Raw genomic sequence first — 15568 nt, forward strand, 5'->3', positions numbered from 1 at the left:
CATCCCAAAAAGAAGAAAAAAGCCCACCCACAAGCCGGCAATGGGAATACCACGCATCCACGTGGAGCACGGGAAGGAGGATGAGTCAGAGGCAAATGAACTTATTACAAACAGAGAAAGAAATGCTGAAATTCACATCACCCTGCCACATCAGCGGTGTCAGACTGCGGGTTTGGGGGCAAATCCTGGCAATGCTGGGTGCCAGCACTGAACAAAGAGCAGCCCTGAGGCTGTCACAGCCAGAGGGAGGACCACAAGTCACCCTGCAGAGCAGAAGACACTGGGAAGCTGTCCTGAACACGTGACATTGCCATTGGAGCAACAGTGACAAGTGCCTCTCAATAGCAGCAAAATGATTTCAAGCACAAAGAAAGAAAGCTGCTGGCACCTGGGTGCCAATACAACCCTCTGCCCCAGGGTGAAAGACTCAGAATAAGTGCTCCAGGCTCATCCCATCAAAAGGAATCCTGGGTCAAAACAGCATACAGCATATTTATCTACTACAGCAATACTGTAGGAGCCCACCCAATGCAAGTGCTTTTGCTGATACCTCCCTCACCACCTGCATCATCTCTCCTTTAAAGAAACCACTGCACTCTCCAGAAAAGCAAAGTTCTCTGCAAAGTGCTGACACACATGAACTCTTCATTTCCCCTTCAAGTCTTCCTGACACTGCTCAGCATTAGCTGCAAATTTGGAGCATTTCAGGCACACGCTGCTCCCTGCCCCTCACTTCCAAAAGATTCCAGTTATGAACATCTGTTGTTTACAAGTGCTAAGCCTGAAGGTTGCCAGACTTATTCTGCATCTTCGACTTCAAGGCAAAGGCTGCCAGAAAGCCATCTGAATCACGCTGGGATATCCTGGACATTCTGCTCTCCAGCTGACAATTGATTGCTACTTGGTATCCTGCTTGCAAGGACAGCCCTGATTTAAAACATGGCCTTAAAATAGCACTGCCTTTTTTTTGTCTGTGTGTGTGTTGTTTTTTTTCCCCCTTAAATTTTTCCCTCGAAAAGGACTCACTAAAGATCTGCTGTGCTTTTCACATTAACTGGTATTCCAAAAGGCAAAGGTCTGTAGGACAGAGCCAGGCAATGGAAGCATCAGGGTCTCAGTGCAGGGCAGCCACATCCACGCCACCAGAAGGGACCCCAGGAGCTCCCATGAACAGCCACATACTGGGCTGCTGGTTCAACAGACATTTAAGGAGCGATGACTTCCAACTTCAGAGCGACAAGCTCCTTTAACAATAGGAGTTGGAAGAATTGGGCTGGAAAATGCATTTCCTCCCCCTTACAGCTCACGTGGGGATATTTTCCAAGGGGCAGCGAAGAAGCATTACCAAGTAGATCTGGTTTGTCCTCTTGAGCAGCCTGTCCTAATTGGAAAACCAGTTTTCAAGAGGACCAGGCAAGGCAAGCTCTCACAGCCACAGCAGAGAAGATAAAAGCAACTAAAACCTGGGATGTATCCAACTGCCATCAACTCAGATGTCACCTTGGCTGAATCAATCTGTTCCCCCTCTCCAGAGCTACAAAATGAGAAAAACAGACACCTACCTCTGCAAATCCCTTTAAGATGCTCCCGTGAAACCAGCCTGAATCTGCACAACATGCAGCACCCCTTAAGCCCATCACAGCCCATACACAGCTTGTGCTTCTGAGACCCAGCACCCAGATTCCAAAGCCCACCTGGAAAACACAGCCATGTGCTGTGGCACAGCTACAAAGCACACAACCCACACCGTGCAGTTACAAGCTGCACCTCACCACGCTCTCCTTGAAGGGTGTTTGCACCACATACGTGGTAGAGGATGCCACAGAGCCCAGTTCTGAGGGTCAGGCTGAAGCTTCCTGCCCTTGACAGCTCTCCCTGAAATTAACCCCTTTGGAGCAGCTCAGCAATTACACGATAGCTCTCGAGTATGAAAGCACATGCAAATTACAGGGTTCCTGCCTGACAAGTTTCCTCCTTGACAATGTTATGAGATCTAAAATCTGCAAGTGACATGGTAAGCAGTCCCTGAATGATATGGTACCTTCCAATGTAATTGTCACGTAATAGAAGGAACATGCTATTATGGGATATTTATAGGGTCACAGCCACGCAATTACAGAGGAGCCAGCAGCCCATGCACATCTCAAAGTCATATAATCCCAGGCTCCGTAGGTGGAGAGATGTGATGGTTGGCTTTGATCAAAATGCCTTTTAGGGGGTTCCAGATTAGATTACAGCTTCAGCATCTACTCAAAAGATGATCAGCCAAGTCACTCCTCGCTGCTCAAACAGAGCAGTGCTTGGGATGGGCAGTTACAACTGGAATCGCTTCCTTACTGATCCCTGGGGTATCTGGATGTATTTCTGAATGCTGATGCCAGCAGAAAGCAGTGACCAAACAAGCAACAGCAAGAGCTCAGCAGGACTCACTGCAGCGACCAACGCTGTCTGCAGCCGATCAGCCTTACGACAACGGGTTTTTATAAAGATGGGATTTTTCCCCTCATCCCAGCTCTTACCCAAATGAGCATATTGGTCACTTGGGACTCAGCCTTGCGGGGCAAGACGTTCCCAAAGCAAAATGCTCTCCTGCTAGGAGCCATCTGCTGCTCATGTAAGCAAAAGGAGCAGAGTGAGCCACGTCAGCCCCGTGCACAGCAACGTGAGCGCAGTGCTCAGAGCACTGGGTGCTGCCCTGGACACGACAGAACAGCACAGATAAGTAGTTCAGCAATCCAGGTGAAAGCTTTATGTGCTGATAAATTCACCTGTCCAATTCAGGCCACGCCATAGTTGAGGGATTTGAGGACAAACAGCTCTAAGGGTGAGCGAGGAAACTGAAATAGGAAAAAATGGAAAATAAAAATCTGCATTTCTGATGGGATGTTTCATAAATGAAATCAAAACCAAGAAGCTAGTGGGTTGGACACACATGCTTTAGACAATTGCTTTCTACAGATACGCAGAATGACTGCCCTCCATTTCTCAAATGGCTGCACTTCAGAGTCATGCTCTCCAGGCAATGTAGCACAATGTCCATCCTAACTAAGAACTAAACAAATGACAGAGCTGTGCAGAAAATAAACTAAAGCTGCACAGAACTGAAGCTGAAATGGTGCCTCCTGAGTGTTTTTTTTTTTGCAAGAAGGGCCATAGTTAGAAGGGAAAGCTGATCTCCCCAACCCCCCAACACAGCAACAACAACAACACAGAGATGAGGGCCCAGCCCAGCAGTGCCAGAAGTCGGGGTGGAGGCAGCGCAGGATGCTGCCAGGAGACAGAGTGGAGCTCAGTGACTCATGGCCAGGGCTGCTCGGTCACACTCCGTGCCACAGAACCACATCCGCCACTTATTGCTCATCCAACCCAAGGAGCTGAGTGGGAGCAGCCAGAGCAGGATGGCCAGACCTACCTGCAAACAGCACTTCAAGCTCTTTGAAGGCTTGAAGGCAAGGTAACTGCTGTCACTAAGACTGAAGGAAATTCCAGTTCTCTGCACCAAACGTGGCGCAGAACCTTTTCACCTTTCCAAGAAAATGCCTCTTTATAGATTGTGCCAATTTTTCCCACCATTCCATTCCTTGTGGACAACATACGACTTTAGAACGAGATGCTGAAATGAACCAGGCAAGCAGGCTATGCAGAAATGTGAAATGGGTTCTGTGTTTCATCATGAAGTTGGGAAACATTGCCATTCACAGCCATACTGACACTGACATTCGCTGTACCAGCTCACTTCTTGCATTCCTACACTTGCAACCACATTCAGAAGAGAGAAAAAAAAAAAGGACAAAAATAAAAATAAAAAGGCAAATACTCTACTTGAATTGCTGGTCTTTGGTGCTCCTAGTTTTAGCCAGGAATCTCTCAGCCAACTTCTCCAAATTCCTCGAGTAATCCATCTCAATCTCTGCCTTCTTGCGGAAGAAATCCTGCAAGTCCTGCAGTAACTGGACCCGGAGCTCACACTGCTGGTCAAGGCATTTCAGCTGCTCTACCAACTGGGCACGGATCTCTGTAACAAACAAAAGCACTCAAGATTAAACAAAATCCCATTAAACACCAACAAAACTCTCTAGTAAAATCTAGTCAAAACACACTCCCTCATTAACAATGTGTCAGCAAAGCTTCATTATGATTAATTCTACGCAGAGACAGGAGATGACTGCATTGCCCCCCAAGGGTGCAGCAGGAGCAGGGCAGGTTGCAATGCACCAACCCATGGGCAGAGCTGCACTGCTGGGAGCACAGAGGCTGCAAAGCTCCAAGTGCACTTCTGGCATTCACTGCCTAAAAATGCACCATGACTACAGGACCATAAAGAAGTAACGCAGACAAGTGTTAATATGATCATTGTATGTAATTATTCCCGAAGACAGCTTTTGTATTTACACTGTATTTTAGCCACCGCTTGCAGAATGTGTCACAAACATGGCAGCTTCCCACCAGGACATTATGGAGACTCAGGGACTTGCGTGAGACCATTTCCCCACAGTCCAACAGAACATGGAAATGCATCAGCCCAAAAACGTGGAAACATTCAGCGCTGCAGCTGAGAGCTTACTTTCAGAAGGCAATAAACTCAACATGCAAATAACAAAATAGGTACTTTGAGCACTCAAAGATCAGAGCTGCCCACTGCAGCCGGACAGTTGCTGTGCTCTGCCCAAAGTTCAGAGATATGCTGTTCCAGCCTGAACTCAATAAGCAATAAAATTGGGAAGTGGAGCCCTCGGGTCCTCCTACAACACACAGCCCTGCATCTCTCCACACATCACAGCTGCAGCACAATTCTGTCACCACAACCAAAGATGGGGAAGTATCATTTTCCAAACTCAACTTTTTAATCAATATCTTTGTCACTGATCAACATCTTTATCACCGGCCCCTGCAGGGGAGTCCCATCCCATGAGCACTCCTCTCTGCCATGCTTATCTGCTGCCTTCAGCTGCGCTCACATCTGCAGGAACAGTTTTGGAGGGTTGGGGACTGCAAGCAAAGAAAGCACGCATCTTTATTTTAGGGACTCAGAAACCCAAAACACGTGTATACAAACACAGTTCCTTATCAGGCTTGCCAAAAAGTGATCTCCAAGAATGCGGGTTGTTCAAGCTCAAAGATGACCTCTCTCAGCATTGCAAGCAGTGCAGACCACTTCTGAGAGCGCGTGGAAAAAAACACAGGGCAGCCAAGTGACAGCAGAGGAACAAACCCATGGACAAAGCTGGTCAGTGCCAACTTCACCCCGAGGAGAGGATCTCAGAACAGGAAACTTCTGTCTTCTCAACAGGAAACACAGCTACAAGCAAATACATGAGCCCGAGTTGTCCGCATGCTTCTTTAATCAGAACCACTGCAGCATGTGTCCCCCTCCAGGCTGCATCCCCACAGCACTCACTGCTGCTCCTCCCATCCACCCAGCCCCATCCTGACCCCCAAACCTCATTAGATTCCCTATCCCCAACCTTAGAACTTGCACCTGAGAGGTCAGCAGAGCGCATTCATTTTAATATGAAAATTAAAACAAAGTCATTGGTTCTCAGGGCAGAGTATTTCGCAGGCAGCTCTCCTGCTGCAAGCAGCACGGACTCGTAACCTTTGCCGTCAGCAGCAAATGCATTCTCAGCACTCTCTGTTATCAATAAAGGCGCTGTTTGGGAGGGAAGCAGCGGCTGATGGGGTGCATGGGAACAATCCTCCATTCAGCTGCAGCTGGTGGAGCCTCTGCTGCTGCCAGGCAGGGGCAACCTTGCTCATCTTGCAACATCACCGCCCCACATTTTGCCACATCAAGGCAGGAATTTCCTGAGGTTTACTGGGCTTTGCAGAGAACGAAGCATCTGCTGGTTCCCCCACAAAAGCAGAGGATGGGTTTTTCATGCTGGTCCCCCGTCACAGCACCTCCCCATGCCTGCTGACTTCGAGTTCACTGCAGTTGCATCTTTAATTGGCACAATTTTTTAGGTTAACAGCCACATCAGAACACCCTGAAGCCTTCTACCTCCTTCCCTACACCTTGCAGGCCACCCCAAGTGACCACTTACAACAGTGACACAGAGCACAGTGATGCAGGTCAGGGAGAGCCAGGCTTATAGCCCAGCTGTCCTGACTCCCAATGAACCCTGCTCTGTTGTGCAGCCCTTACTGTGGCATTTCAAACTCATGTGCTGCAACTAAAACATCCCAAACAGCAAAAGGAAAAAGCTTTCCATGGCTTTAAAACAAACTGTTTACTCACTTCCATCATCAGATCATAAAGTCATCTCAGTCAGAGTATTGTAAAGTCCCAGACAGTTGTTTGGCTTTTTTAATCCTCTCTGCAATTAGCTTTCCAACGTTCCCCATATGCACCCAGCCAGCACATCTTCTTACTAAAGTATTTTGAGACAGAAAGATCTTCTACCTTCCGCATTTCAGTCACCTTTGTCATCCTCCACATTTATACCCCCTCCATTTGAAACCCTACAGCATACAAAGTACCGATAGGCACAAGTGATGCTGCATTTATCATCAGCTAATTGCCCCTGAATTAAACACAGGCACTTAGCAGCAGTTCCACAACGCAGTCGCATCGGCCCACTTCCAGGGGAAAAAAAAACCGTTTGTGCTGCACAACCTGAGCTTTGCTTTCTGCTGTGCACAACGCCTCCCCTGCACACAGAATGCTCCCAGGACACCACCGACTGCTAAGCCTCCAGCTCCCACCCAGCAGCAGGGAGGATGGAATGGAGCAAACTGCTTTGCCAGCACTGAGCACCACAGACGCATCCCAGGGTAATCCAAGAACTGCACTTTGAAGTGGAAATGCCAAGAGGAGGACATGCAGCTTTAGCTCAGGGCCAGAGCCAGGAGGGAGGTTCAGACTCACAGTCCTATTAAAAACTGCCTGCCTTGGAAAAAGGTAAACTTCCCTTTACAACGGGATATTTGTGACTCATTGGAGAATTACTGACATTGGGTAAGGCACGTTATAACTGCAGATGGGCTCCTGTCACACACATGTAGAAACAGCTGCAGGCACCAGTCAACAAAATTCTTTCTGATTCAGATTGTGGCAATGTTTGGAGGTCTGAGATGAGCACAGTGAAGTCAAGGAAAAGGTTATGAGACGTGCCTGCGAGCAAAAAGCAAGGCAGGCTTTGGGTCCCTGAGAACTACGGAGAACACTCATCTCTCCTTTGCATACCTCCATCCTAATGTATTTGCATCACTAATTACTCGGGTCTACCAGTTGCAGTCCCAGACACAACAATATCACCCCAAGGAGCCATGCAGCTCACGCTGCCCACACTCAACCCACCTGCATGCTCTCTCACTCACAGCTTGGACATTTTGAAGTGTTCTTCAGCTAAAGCCCCACTGAGTGAGCAAACCTACACGTCTGTTCTCCATACCTGCAGATAAAACCTGCTCATGCTTTCTGAATGCCAGAGAAAGTCTTACAGATGAGCAGTAGAACCACACTACTCGTCTGCAGCGTGGATTTCTAGAATGTAAGAACTAAATCGTGTCGACACAGGGAGCATTAGCATAAGCAAACCCAATGCACAGACATCACTTCGCATCCCCAGTGCTCAGAACTTGACTCCTACTGACAAACCCTTTGCAGCCTCCAGCCCTGAGCACCCCCAGACTGCTATGGAGAGACCTGAAATAACGTGTTCTCCAAGCAGCTTCCCGATGGGTCTTTGAACAGCTTGCTCTCATGCATAGTGACGGATCCAGTGCTGCAGGGATGGCCAAAGACTTGGTGGGTGCTGTTAATGTACGGGATGAGTCGTCTGGACAACCAAGCAGCAGCACACTGCTTGAGATGTTCTAAAGGAAGCGGCTCAGTGAATGCTTTCACAGCGACAGATTTTTTATCAGCAGCTCACACAGATCTATCAGAGCCACAATTAAATTCTGTTCTGCTCAGCTGTCTGCAGGAAGCAGAATAATCACATCAGAGCCGTGGGTTCTTCACCAAAGACGTGGCTGGGGGGCAGGGGCTCCCAGGGGCACGGGCTGTCCTGGAGCACACAGCATCCCTGCGAAGCGCGGCTTCCTTCCTTTCATCTGCTCCATAAGCACATCCGCTGCTCTACGAGCTGCACTTCCAATAAGCACAGGCAGGGCAGAGTGACACTGGAAATAATTAATGTTGGCTGACTGTTCCAAAGCCCTGAGACGGCCCAGTTATTTGAACAACTCACAGTTTAGAAGCCATCATCGGAGCGTCTGTGCATCAGAGCCAGGCTGCACAAAGAGAGAAGGAACTGCACCATCCCAAGGCATGGCTACAGAGCAGAGCCACCACATTGCACGGCTCCGAGCATCTCCATGGGGCACAGCTGGGGGACAGCTCTGTCCACAGCCCCTCGTTGGACAGCAAGTCAAAGCAGAGCTTGGCCTTTGGCACCTTTACTTGAGCAGATCACATTCTGCATCTTTCTCCCATTTAAACCAAGTGTGCTGTGCTTGTATGCACTGCAGTGCACAGTTTAGGTTTTGGTCTTCACCCAGAATTGAAGCGATCACCACTGGGTGAAAGACACACTGTATACACACACCACTATTCACGATTTAAACATCATAAGGAAGTTACAACAGAAGGAAACATCAAATCCAAGGATGGCTCACGAGCAGCGCCCACCCTGGGCTTCCCCATAGGCTGTGAGAATTCATCAGATCCATCACAAGGTGTGGGAAACTCATTTAATTCATTTGCAAGCAATGAGCGGGCTGGGCGTGGGGAGAGGAGGGAGGGGAGCCAGGGACTCATGGCTCTGAGTTTCAAAACAGAAAGCCATTTAAATGAAGAATGTTGCACGGCCCTGTTTTAGGCTGCACAAAGCAAGTTAAATTCCTGCGTAAAAGGGAGAGGCTGGCACTTGCTTTCAACAGAAACATCTATTTATGCTAGAATGGAAATCCAGCAGGAGGAGAACAGCAAAACAGGTCTGGAAGACAAAAGCAGAGTTAAGATGCTGCCACTTGTTTGGCAAAGCACCCAGACTCGCTATGTGGGAATGCCAGAGAGTGTGCTGGACATCGCTCTGCATTGGACCTGTCTGGTCCAAAATGTAGACAACGTGCCCTGGTCAGCTGCATTTTGCTCAGATGATCAAGAATCAGTCTCCATATAACTGCTCAAAAGCAAAGCTAAGAGAGACTCTCCATCCCTCACTGCCCTGCCCCATCCTTTCATACACCCACCTCCAAGGGTTGGGTATCAAAGAGGAACAACTGATTTCCATTCCAAATGCTCCTACTTTTACAACTAATTACACTTGTAGCTCATCTTCTCCAATTACAGAGCTACCAAAGCCCACCTGGCAGAGCTCTGTGGATATTTAATAGCCATAAAGGTAAAGCAGCACGCAGGGGCTGCCCATGCATCACTGCCCATCCTTCCAGCACTGAACAGCATTGGGCAGAATGCTCTGCAAAAATCCTTCCAGGTTTATGTGACACTTACACAGGGCATCCCATGCAAAGCAAAGCTAGGTGCATTTTTCAAGTCAATAAAATTGCTGGTACACGAGTGGCAATTAATGAGTTATGTTTTAATCTCCGCAATAAAAGGAAAATCCTTGGGTGAATTATGTCACATATTTAGAGATACAAACAGAATGATTAATGCCGGCGTCTCATTTAATTTCACCTCAGGATTCCTTCCCCTCCCTCTCCTCTTTGGTAGCTAACAGATTAACATGCATAAATGATCAAGAAATAAGTGAAGAGGAACAGAAAGGGATGTGTGAGCACTTCGAGCTCCATAACAGCCCCTTCCAGCATAGAGCCAACACCCAGAGGAAGCGCAGCGATGGCTTTCAGTGCCACCAGCCTCTCTTACCTCTAGATATCCTAAGGAACCAACACTCAGAATCTCTCTTACAGATAGGAAAGCAAAAGGGATGAGGTCCAGCTCATCAACCGGCGTGCGAAGGCATCAAACCCGCACCCACCTGTGCGTCGGAGCGGTGCGGTGCCAGCGGACACGTTGGGCCAGCAGCCCCGCGGCCTGGGGGACAACACCATGGTGAGCATCCGAAGGAGCCACAGCCTGCAAAGAGCAGGATGGACGGACAGAAGGAGGGACAGACGGACAACTCAACACCGTGAGTCAAGCACAGCCCAGTGGCAGCGCCAGCCCGCCTCCCAGCCAGCCCTGTGCGTGCTTTGGGGAGCTCTGGGGAGCCATTAATTAACCATGAGCATTCCGGGAGAGGTGAATAATGAGCATCGTGGCAGATGAGTTCAGTGAGATCAAAAAGGCCCACGTGGTGACCTGAGGTGGCTGCGGACAGAGCCGCTTCCCAGCTGGCCACCTCCTGATCCCTGGGCACGGGAGCCACTATGGGGCTCACTGCACCCTTAAAATGGAATGACACCTTATGGTAAATCCATCTTAACTGTTTACACCAAAAAATTAAATGGGAGCGCTGTTTCTAACCCGCCTTTAGCATGGCTAATAAGCAGAAGATATAAACCTAATTTAAAACCAAAGAAGGTTATGAAAAATTTTACTCCTTTCCCTCTGTTGCTCAGTCCTTGTTCTCATTCATAAGTTTACCCCAGGAACGCTCAACGAAAGCAAAGGCAGCACAAGCAGGCATCCCCAGTGCAATCATAGGACAGGGAAGAAATTCCATCAGAGCCATAAATATTCAGCAGCGTACGTGAAGGGCTGCCACGCAGAGGAACTGGCATTTTGATCCACAGCACCTCTTGTAAAGATGCAAAATGAGTATTTGACAGAGCCTGCAGAGCACGAATTATGTGAATCATCGTTTTTCTATCAGTTCTTTGTCAGCTGCAGCAACACCCATTCATCAGCGCAGCTCAGAGCAGGGCAGGAACAAGGAGATGATGGTTTTCCATACGCCTTCATCACAAAGCTGGCATCAAAACTCACGTCCTCCTCCTCTGGAACATGAATAAGGCTCTACCTACTATTACGTACAGTTGCAAATTTGTGCAAAAGAAGTTAAATACAAACCTTCATTTAAGAAGCTGTCCCAGCCATTCCCTGCTCCCCTCTACAGAAATCCCTGTTGCCCCCCCCAAAAAAGGGCTTTCCAAAGACACACAGATGCAACAGAGCAGACAGATTGCAGCTATTCATTAAGATGATCACACAGGAATGCAATTAGTAGCGGAATGCAAGAAAGCAAAACCACAACACATTTCTGGTGCATCTTTGAAGCAACTGGAGGCTGAGCGTGGTGGATAAGCCAGGTGTTCACCCAGATCCCAGCACCAAGCACAGCATCACACAGCAGCACCCAGCTGCAAGAACACATTCACCAGCAGCAAAGTGCTGCCCAATGATGTCCTTCTGCTCTTGAGAAATCCCATGGGATCTTTTCCATCATCAGGCAGGTGGGATTGGGGCAGAAGGGAGGCATGAACGCTGCTTTTGGAAGCCCAGACAGCTCAATATAGAGTCGTTAAGGTTGGAAAAGACCACTGAGATGACCAAGTGCTGACCGTCACCACCACACCATTAACCACAGCCCCACACCTGCAGCCCAATGAGCAACGCACTCCATTTTTCACCTGCTTGATGCAACGCCGTGGAAACAAATCGGTCCTCACAAAATGCACCCCAAAAAAAACCAAAACAAAGGTTTAAAAGATTTATTAAAACCATCTGAGCAGGAGGAAAGCAAAGCACACGTAACCCATTCACTGTTAGGACTGCGATCCTGGGTGTGACTTATTTACCCTTCTATTTGAAGCAGCAGCAACCTGCCAAGATGAGCTGCTGAAAAAGCCCCATAGAGCAGAAGCCAAAGTCAACATGGGAGGCAGGAGCTGAGCCTTCGCCTTCAGCTCTTCTGCCAGGCCTCGTTAAAAAGAATGTTTATGTTGGTTCGTTTAGCAGGGAACTTAACAAAAACACGCCCAATAAAACAACCAAACAAACAGCCAGCACTGAAATACTAGAAATAGCCGGAAGGTGATGAAGTGCCAGTTATTTCAGAGGCATGCCATGCTCCATTTCAGTGCACACTCCGGTGCCTTTGAGACATCTCACCATCTTCCCTTCAAAAACAAACCAAAAAGATGAAGACAAAAAGCAGAAAACCACCACCTTTGAATGATGGGGAGGAAGCATCTCTGCGATGCCATGCGGTGCTCAGCCTGGGACTGCTGCACTGCCTGATCCGAGCACCACAGACGAGGCTCTCATTGGTTGCCTTTATTTTTTTAAGCATGAATTCTTAAGAAGAACCTATGCTAGGAAGGTCTATAACAACAGCCCTTAACTGCCTCAGCAATACAGAGCAAGAATATCAATGCTGCAGTAAGAATTCCATCGATAAGGCTGCATGGTTACCCCTCAATAAACCCCACTGCTGGCAGCACCTCAGGTAATGCAGAAAATCCAATACTGCCATCCTTGAGTTACGAATTATCAATACATTTCAGCTTCTTTTATTGCTCATTACACCTTCAGGTCATTAATGTCAGAAAGCTACAGCTGGTAAAGCAACGAAAGACAACACAGAAGAAGAGGGAAAAGATTTTTCTTCTGGTTTTGAAGGTCAAAAATCACAGAACCATAGAATGGTCTGGGTTGAAAAGGACCCCAATGATCATCTCCTTCCAATCCCCTGCTGTGTGCAGGTCACCAACCAGCAGCCCAGGCTGCCCAGAGCCACATCCAGCCTGGCCTTGAATGCCTGCAGGGATGGGGCATCCACAGCCTCCTTGGGCAACCTGTGCCAGTGCCTCACCACCCTCTGGCTGAAAAACTATATATACTAAAAAATATCTGTAAAACAAACGCATGTAGCTACACACACATCAACTGACAGAGGAACAAAGAGCTGCTTGCTCCCAGTTCACTTCACATTTCCTTTTGCCATTTGCCAAAGGATGCTCAGCTGAAGTCAGCAGAACTTCCCATTGCTCCCCAGTTACTGCCTCCAACTCAGAGCGAACCATGACAGCTTCACGTTTGCTTCTACATTTCATTTTTATGGCACTGCAACATCTGCAGAGGATGCTGTAATTAAAAGAAGGAATAAAATTAAGTTTTTACAAAAAATATGGATGCAAGTCAGCCGGTTTGCCTGAGGAAAATGGATATACAGCAAGTGAGTGAGTACAAGGTCTTCAGCAATAGCAGTCAGCAAACTGTAACCTCCTGAACTCAACATCACTGCAGAAGTGCTGTTGTGAGGAGGTTCTGCATTCCTGGTTTGCATGTTCAGCTCGTCATTCCCTTCTAAACACAACCCAGGAACTATTGATTGATTGGCTTAACATCCTTCAAATGCAATGTGAAGACTGATGGATAAATCCCAGCTTTCCACCTCGCCTGACCTGAAAAACTCCATTCTTACCCTCAGTGACACTGCAGCACTACTGTGCATCCTCACACACGGAGCCTGAGCTGAAACAACACCATGCAACAGCACTGCCCAGCAATGCAAACAGCCTTCCTCAAACTCAGGAGCCTGCTGAGGAAAAGACAGCAGTGCCTGGGGACAGCAGCACCACAACACAACAGATGCGCTCCACTGCTCACCCAACACTTCACCCCAAGCATTAATTTTTGCTGTGCCACAAGCTGCTGTTTCAAGTTCAACACTGTGCTTTCCTGGATTTCACAACTGATTTAAAAACAGAATGAACAGAAGATTCTTTCCTCTAAAGGTTTCAGTTCCCTCTTTGCAAAAGCTTCATCAGCTCCTCCTGGTGCAACACGGTCTGACCTCCAGCTGCAATCAGGCCTTGGGGTTTAATGACCAACCCTCATGAGCCATACAGACTGCACACCGAAACAAGACAGGACACAGAACGGGTGGAAAACCAAACCAAGATTTCACTCTAACAAGGAAAAGAGCTATTAAAACTATATTCAATTACCAAAACAGCATTTGGTGCTGAGTGAGGGTCTGGATCGGTTATCAGGTGTCAGATGTCATCGCTTCAGCTCACCCAGAAGGATGCAGCAATGTTCAACACACGCATCGTACACGAAATCTGACTGTGAAAGTGGCAGGAAGTGTTCTGCTCCATTTGCTTTGCTGCTGGTTGTTCTGCTAAGGCTCGGGAAGGTGAAGGAGGAAAGGCATTCCAGCAGCACATTGTGAAGAGCAGCACGCAGTCGTCCATCTACAGCCTGCAGTAAGATTTATGTTGCTATATAAACATTTAAGCACTCTCTCTGGCACACATGTGCCCCTCAGCCCCCCACAGCAATGCAGCAGCAGGTCAAAACCTCCTGTTTGCAAGCCTGAGCCTCCTCTTGCAAACACTGATCAAGAAGGAATGGAGACAGATGTACCGACGGAGTTCCTAGCTGTCTCATCTCTGCAGACTGTCACCTTCCATAGAGAAGACGCGCACTGCCTGCTATACAGTCAGAAGCCTTATCCCAAAGAAGCGGAATTTGCAAATGAGCTTCAAAAGCAATTTTCCCTTCTAACCTCCAGCAAAGAAAACGAGCGAAAGGTCTCCACCAAGAAGTGCAAGAAAGGACCTTTGGCTCCGGGATGACAAACAGCTCAGAGGCCACACAGCTCTATGGCTTCTCATTCCGGCTATTGTCAGCTAATAATAGAACCACAGAGCCCACACAGCCCAGCAGCCGCCGCATTGTGCGCTCCTATCCACGTTTCCATCTGAGAGCTATTTAAAGTGTCAAACGAGCAAGTTTCTCTTTGAATGTCAGCTCAATACGGGAAGTCAGGGCTAGCACAGCCTGCAGCATCACTCCCCAAGCATCATTCCCCAAGGCTGCCTGCTAGTTACACAGCACAGAGTTGATCTTGCATGGAAGCTGTGGCCGAAACGCTGCTCCTGCACGGCCTTCACCATCCATGACACGTGCAAGAGCCATTGAATAACCCGGGTGGGAAGGGAGACTGTGCACTGAATTGCTTTCATAGGGTAAATATTACCTCCACTGAGCTTGCAGTAAGCTGGCAATTCAGTAATTCTCTTTGCAATTACACAGAAATATTTGTAGAAGTAAAAGAACACCACCAAGCCGCTGCTTCAGCGCTTGTCCTGTGCTGTGCTGAGGACAGGCACTCAGCAGCAGTGTGCTGCTTTCCAAGAAGCAGACAGCAGGAACCTCTGTATGGGTTCCCAATCCCTCACGCAGCAGGCTCCATTCCCCTGGGACACTGCCCACATCTCAGCATGACTTACACTTATTGATGAAGCCATGCACCTTCCACGAGATAAAACAACATGCTCACGTTATTGCTGTAAAGATTCAAGTCTTGCTTCAGAATCGATGCTAGAATATCAGCCTTTAAGAAGCCTGGTAGCTCCTTAGGCCTCAGGAGCCCCATCTCCACCCCAGCACTCTGCACACAAGTGCATCAAGCCTGGCAGTGCTCCTCACCCTGCAGCTCAGTCTTCCCATGTGACATTGCCATTGCAACAGACTGCGACTGCATGTGAAGCAGGACTGAAAAAAAGGTAGTGCAACACCTCCACACTGACTTCTCGCTTGCTAAAGTAGATTTCATTTATTCTCAGTCTGCAGACTGCTTAGCGTGAACAGAACATTAAAGGAAATATCACTGAGGAACCCCTTGGCAAGTCAAGAGAAGCC

General features: G+C 48.2%; 1 protein-coding gene across 5 annotated transcripts in view; it reads right to left on the reverse strand.

Moving 5' to 3' along the window:
- The window catches only part of SRGAP2 (SLIT-ROBO Rho GTPase activating protein 2), a gene marked incomplete at both ends in the record, with an annotated part of 78712 nt that overhangs the window by 51704 nt on the left and 11440 nt on the right, over nt 1-15568 (reverse strand). For 4 of the 5 annotated variants that reach the window (XM_079546499.1, XM_079546498.1, XM_079546497.1 and 1 more), the window contains one exon: nt 3823-4015. In XM_079546499.1, the coding sequence (XP_079402625.1) occupies nt 3823-4015 (193 nt within the window). Of the gene's footprint in view, nt 1-3822; nt 4016-9950; nt 10033-15568 lie in introns of those variants that run through there. The other variant, XM_079546496.1, reaches the window with a different exon arrangement.

The sequence above is a fragment of the Tetrao urogallus genome, assembly GCF_951394365.1.
Source record: "Tetrao urogallus genome assembly, chromosome: 24".
Taxonomy (NCBI): Eukaryota; Metazoa; Chordata; class Aves; order Galliformes; family Phasianidae; genus Tetrao; species Tetrao urogallus.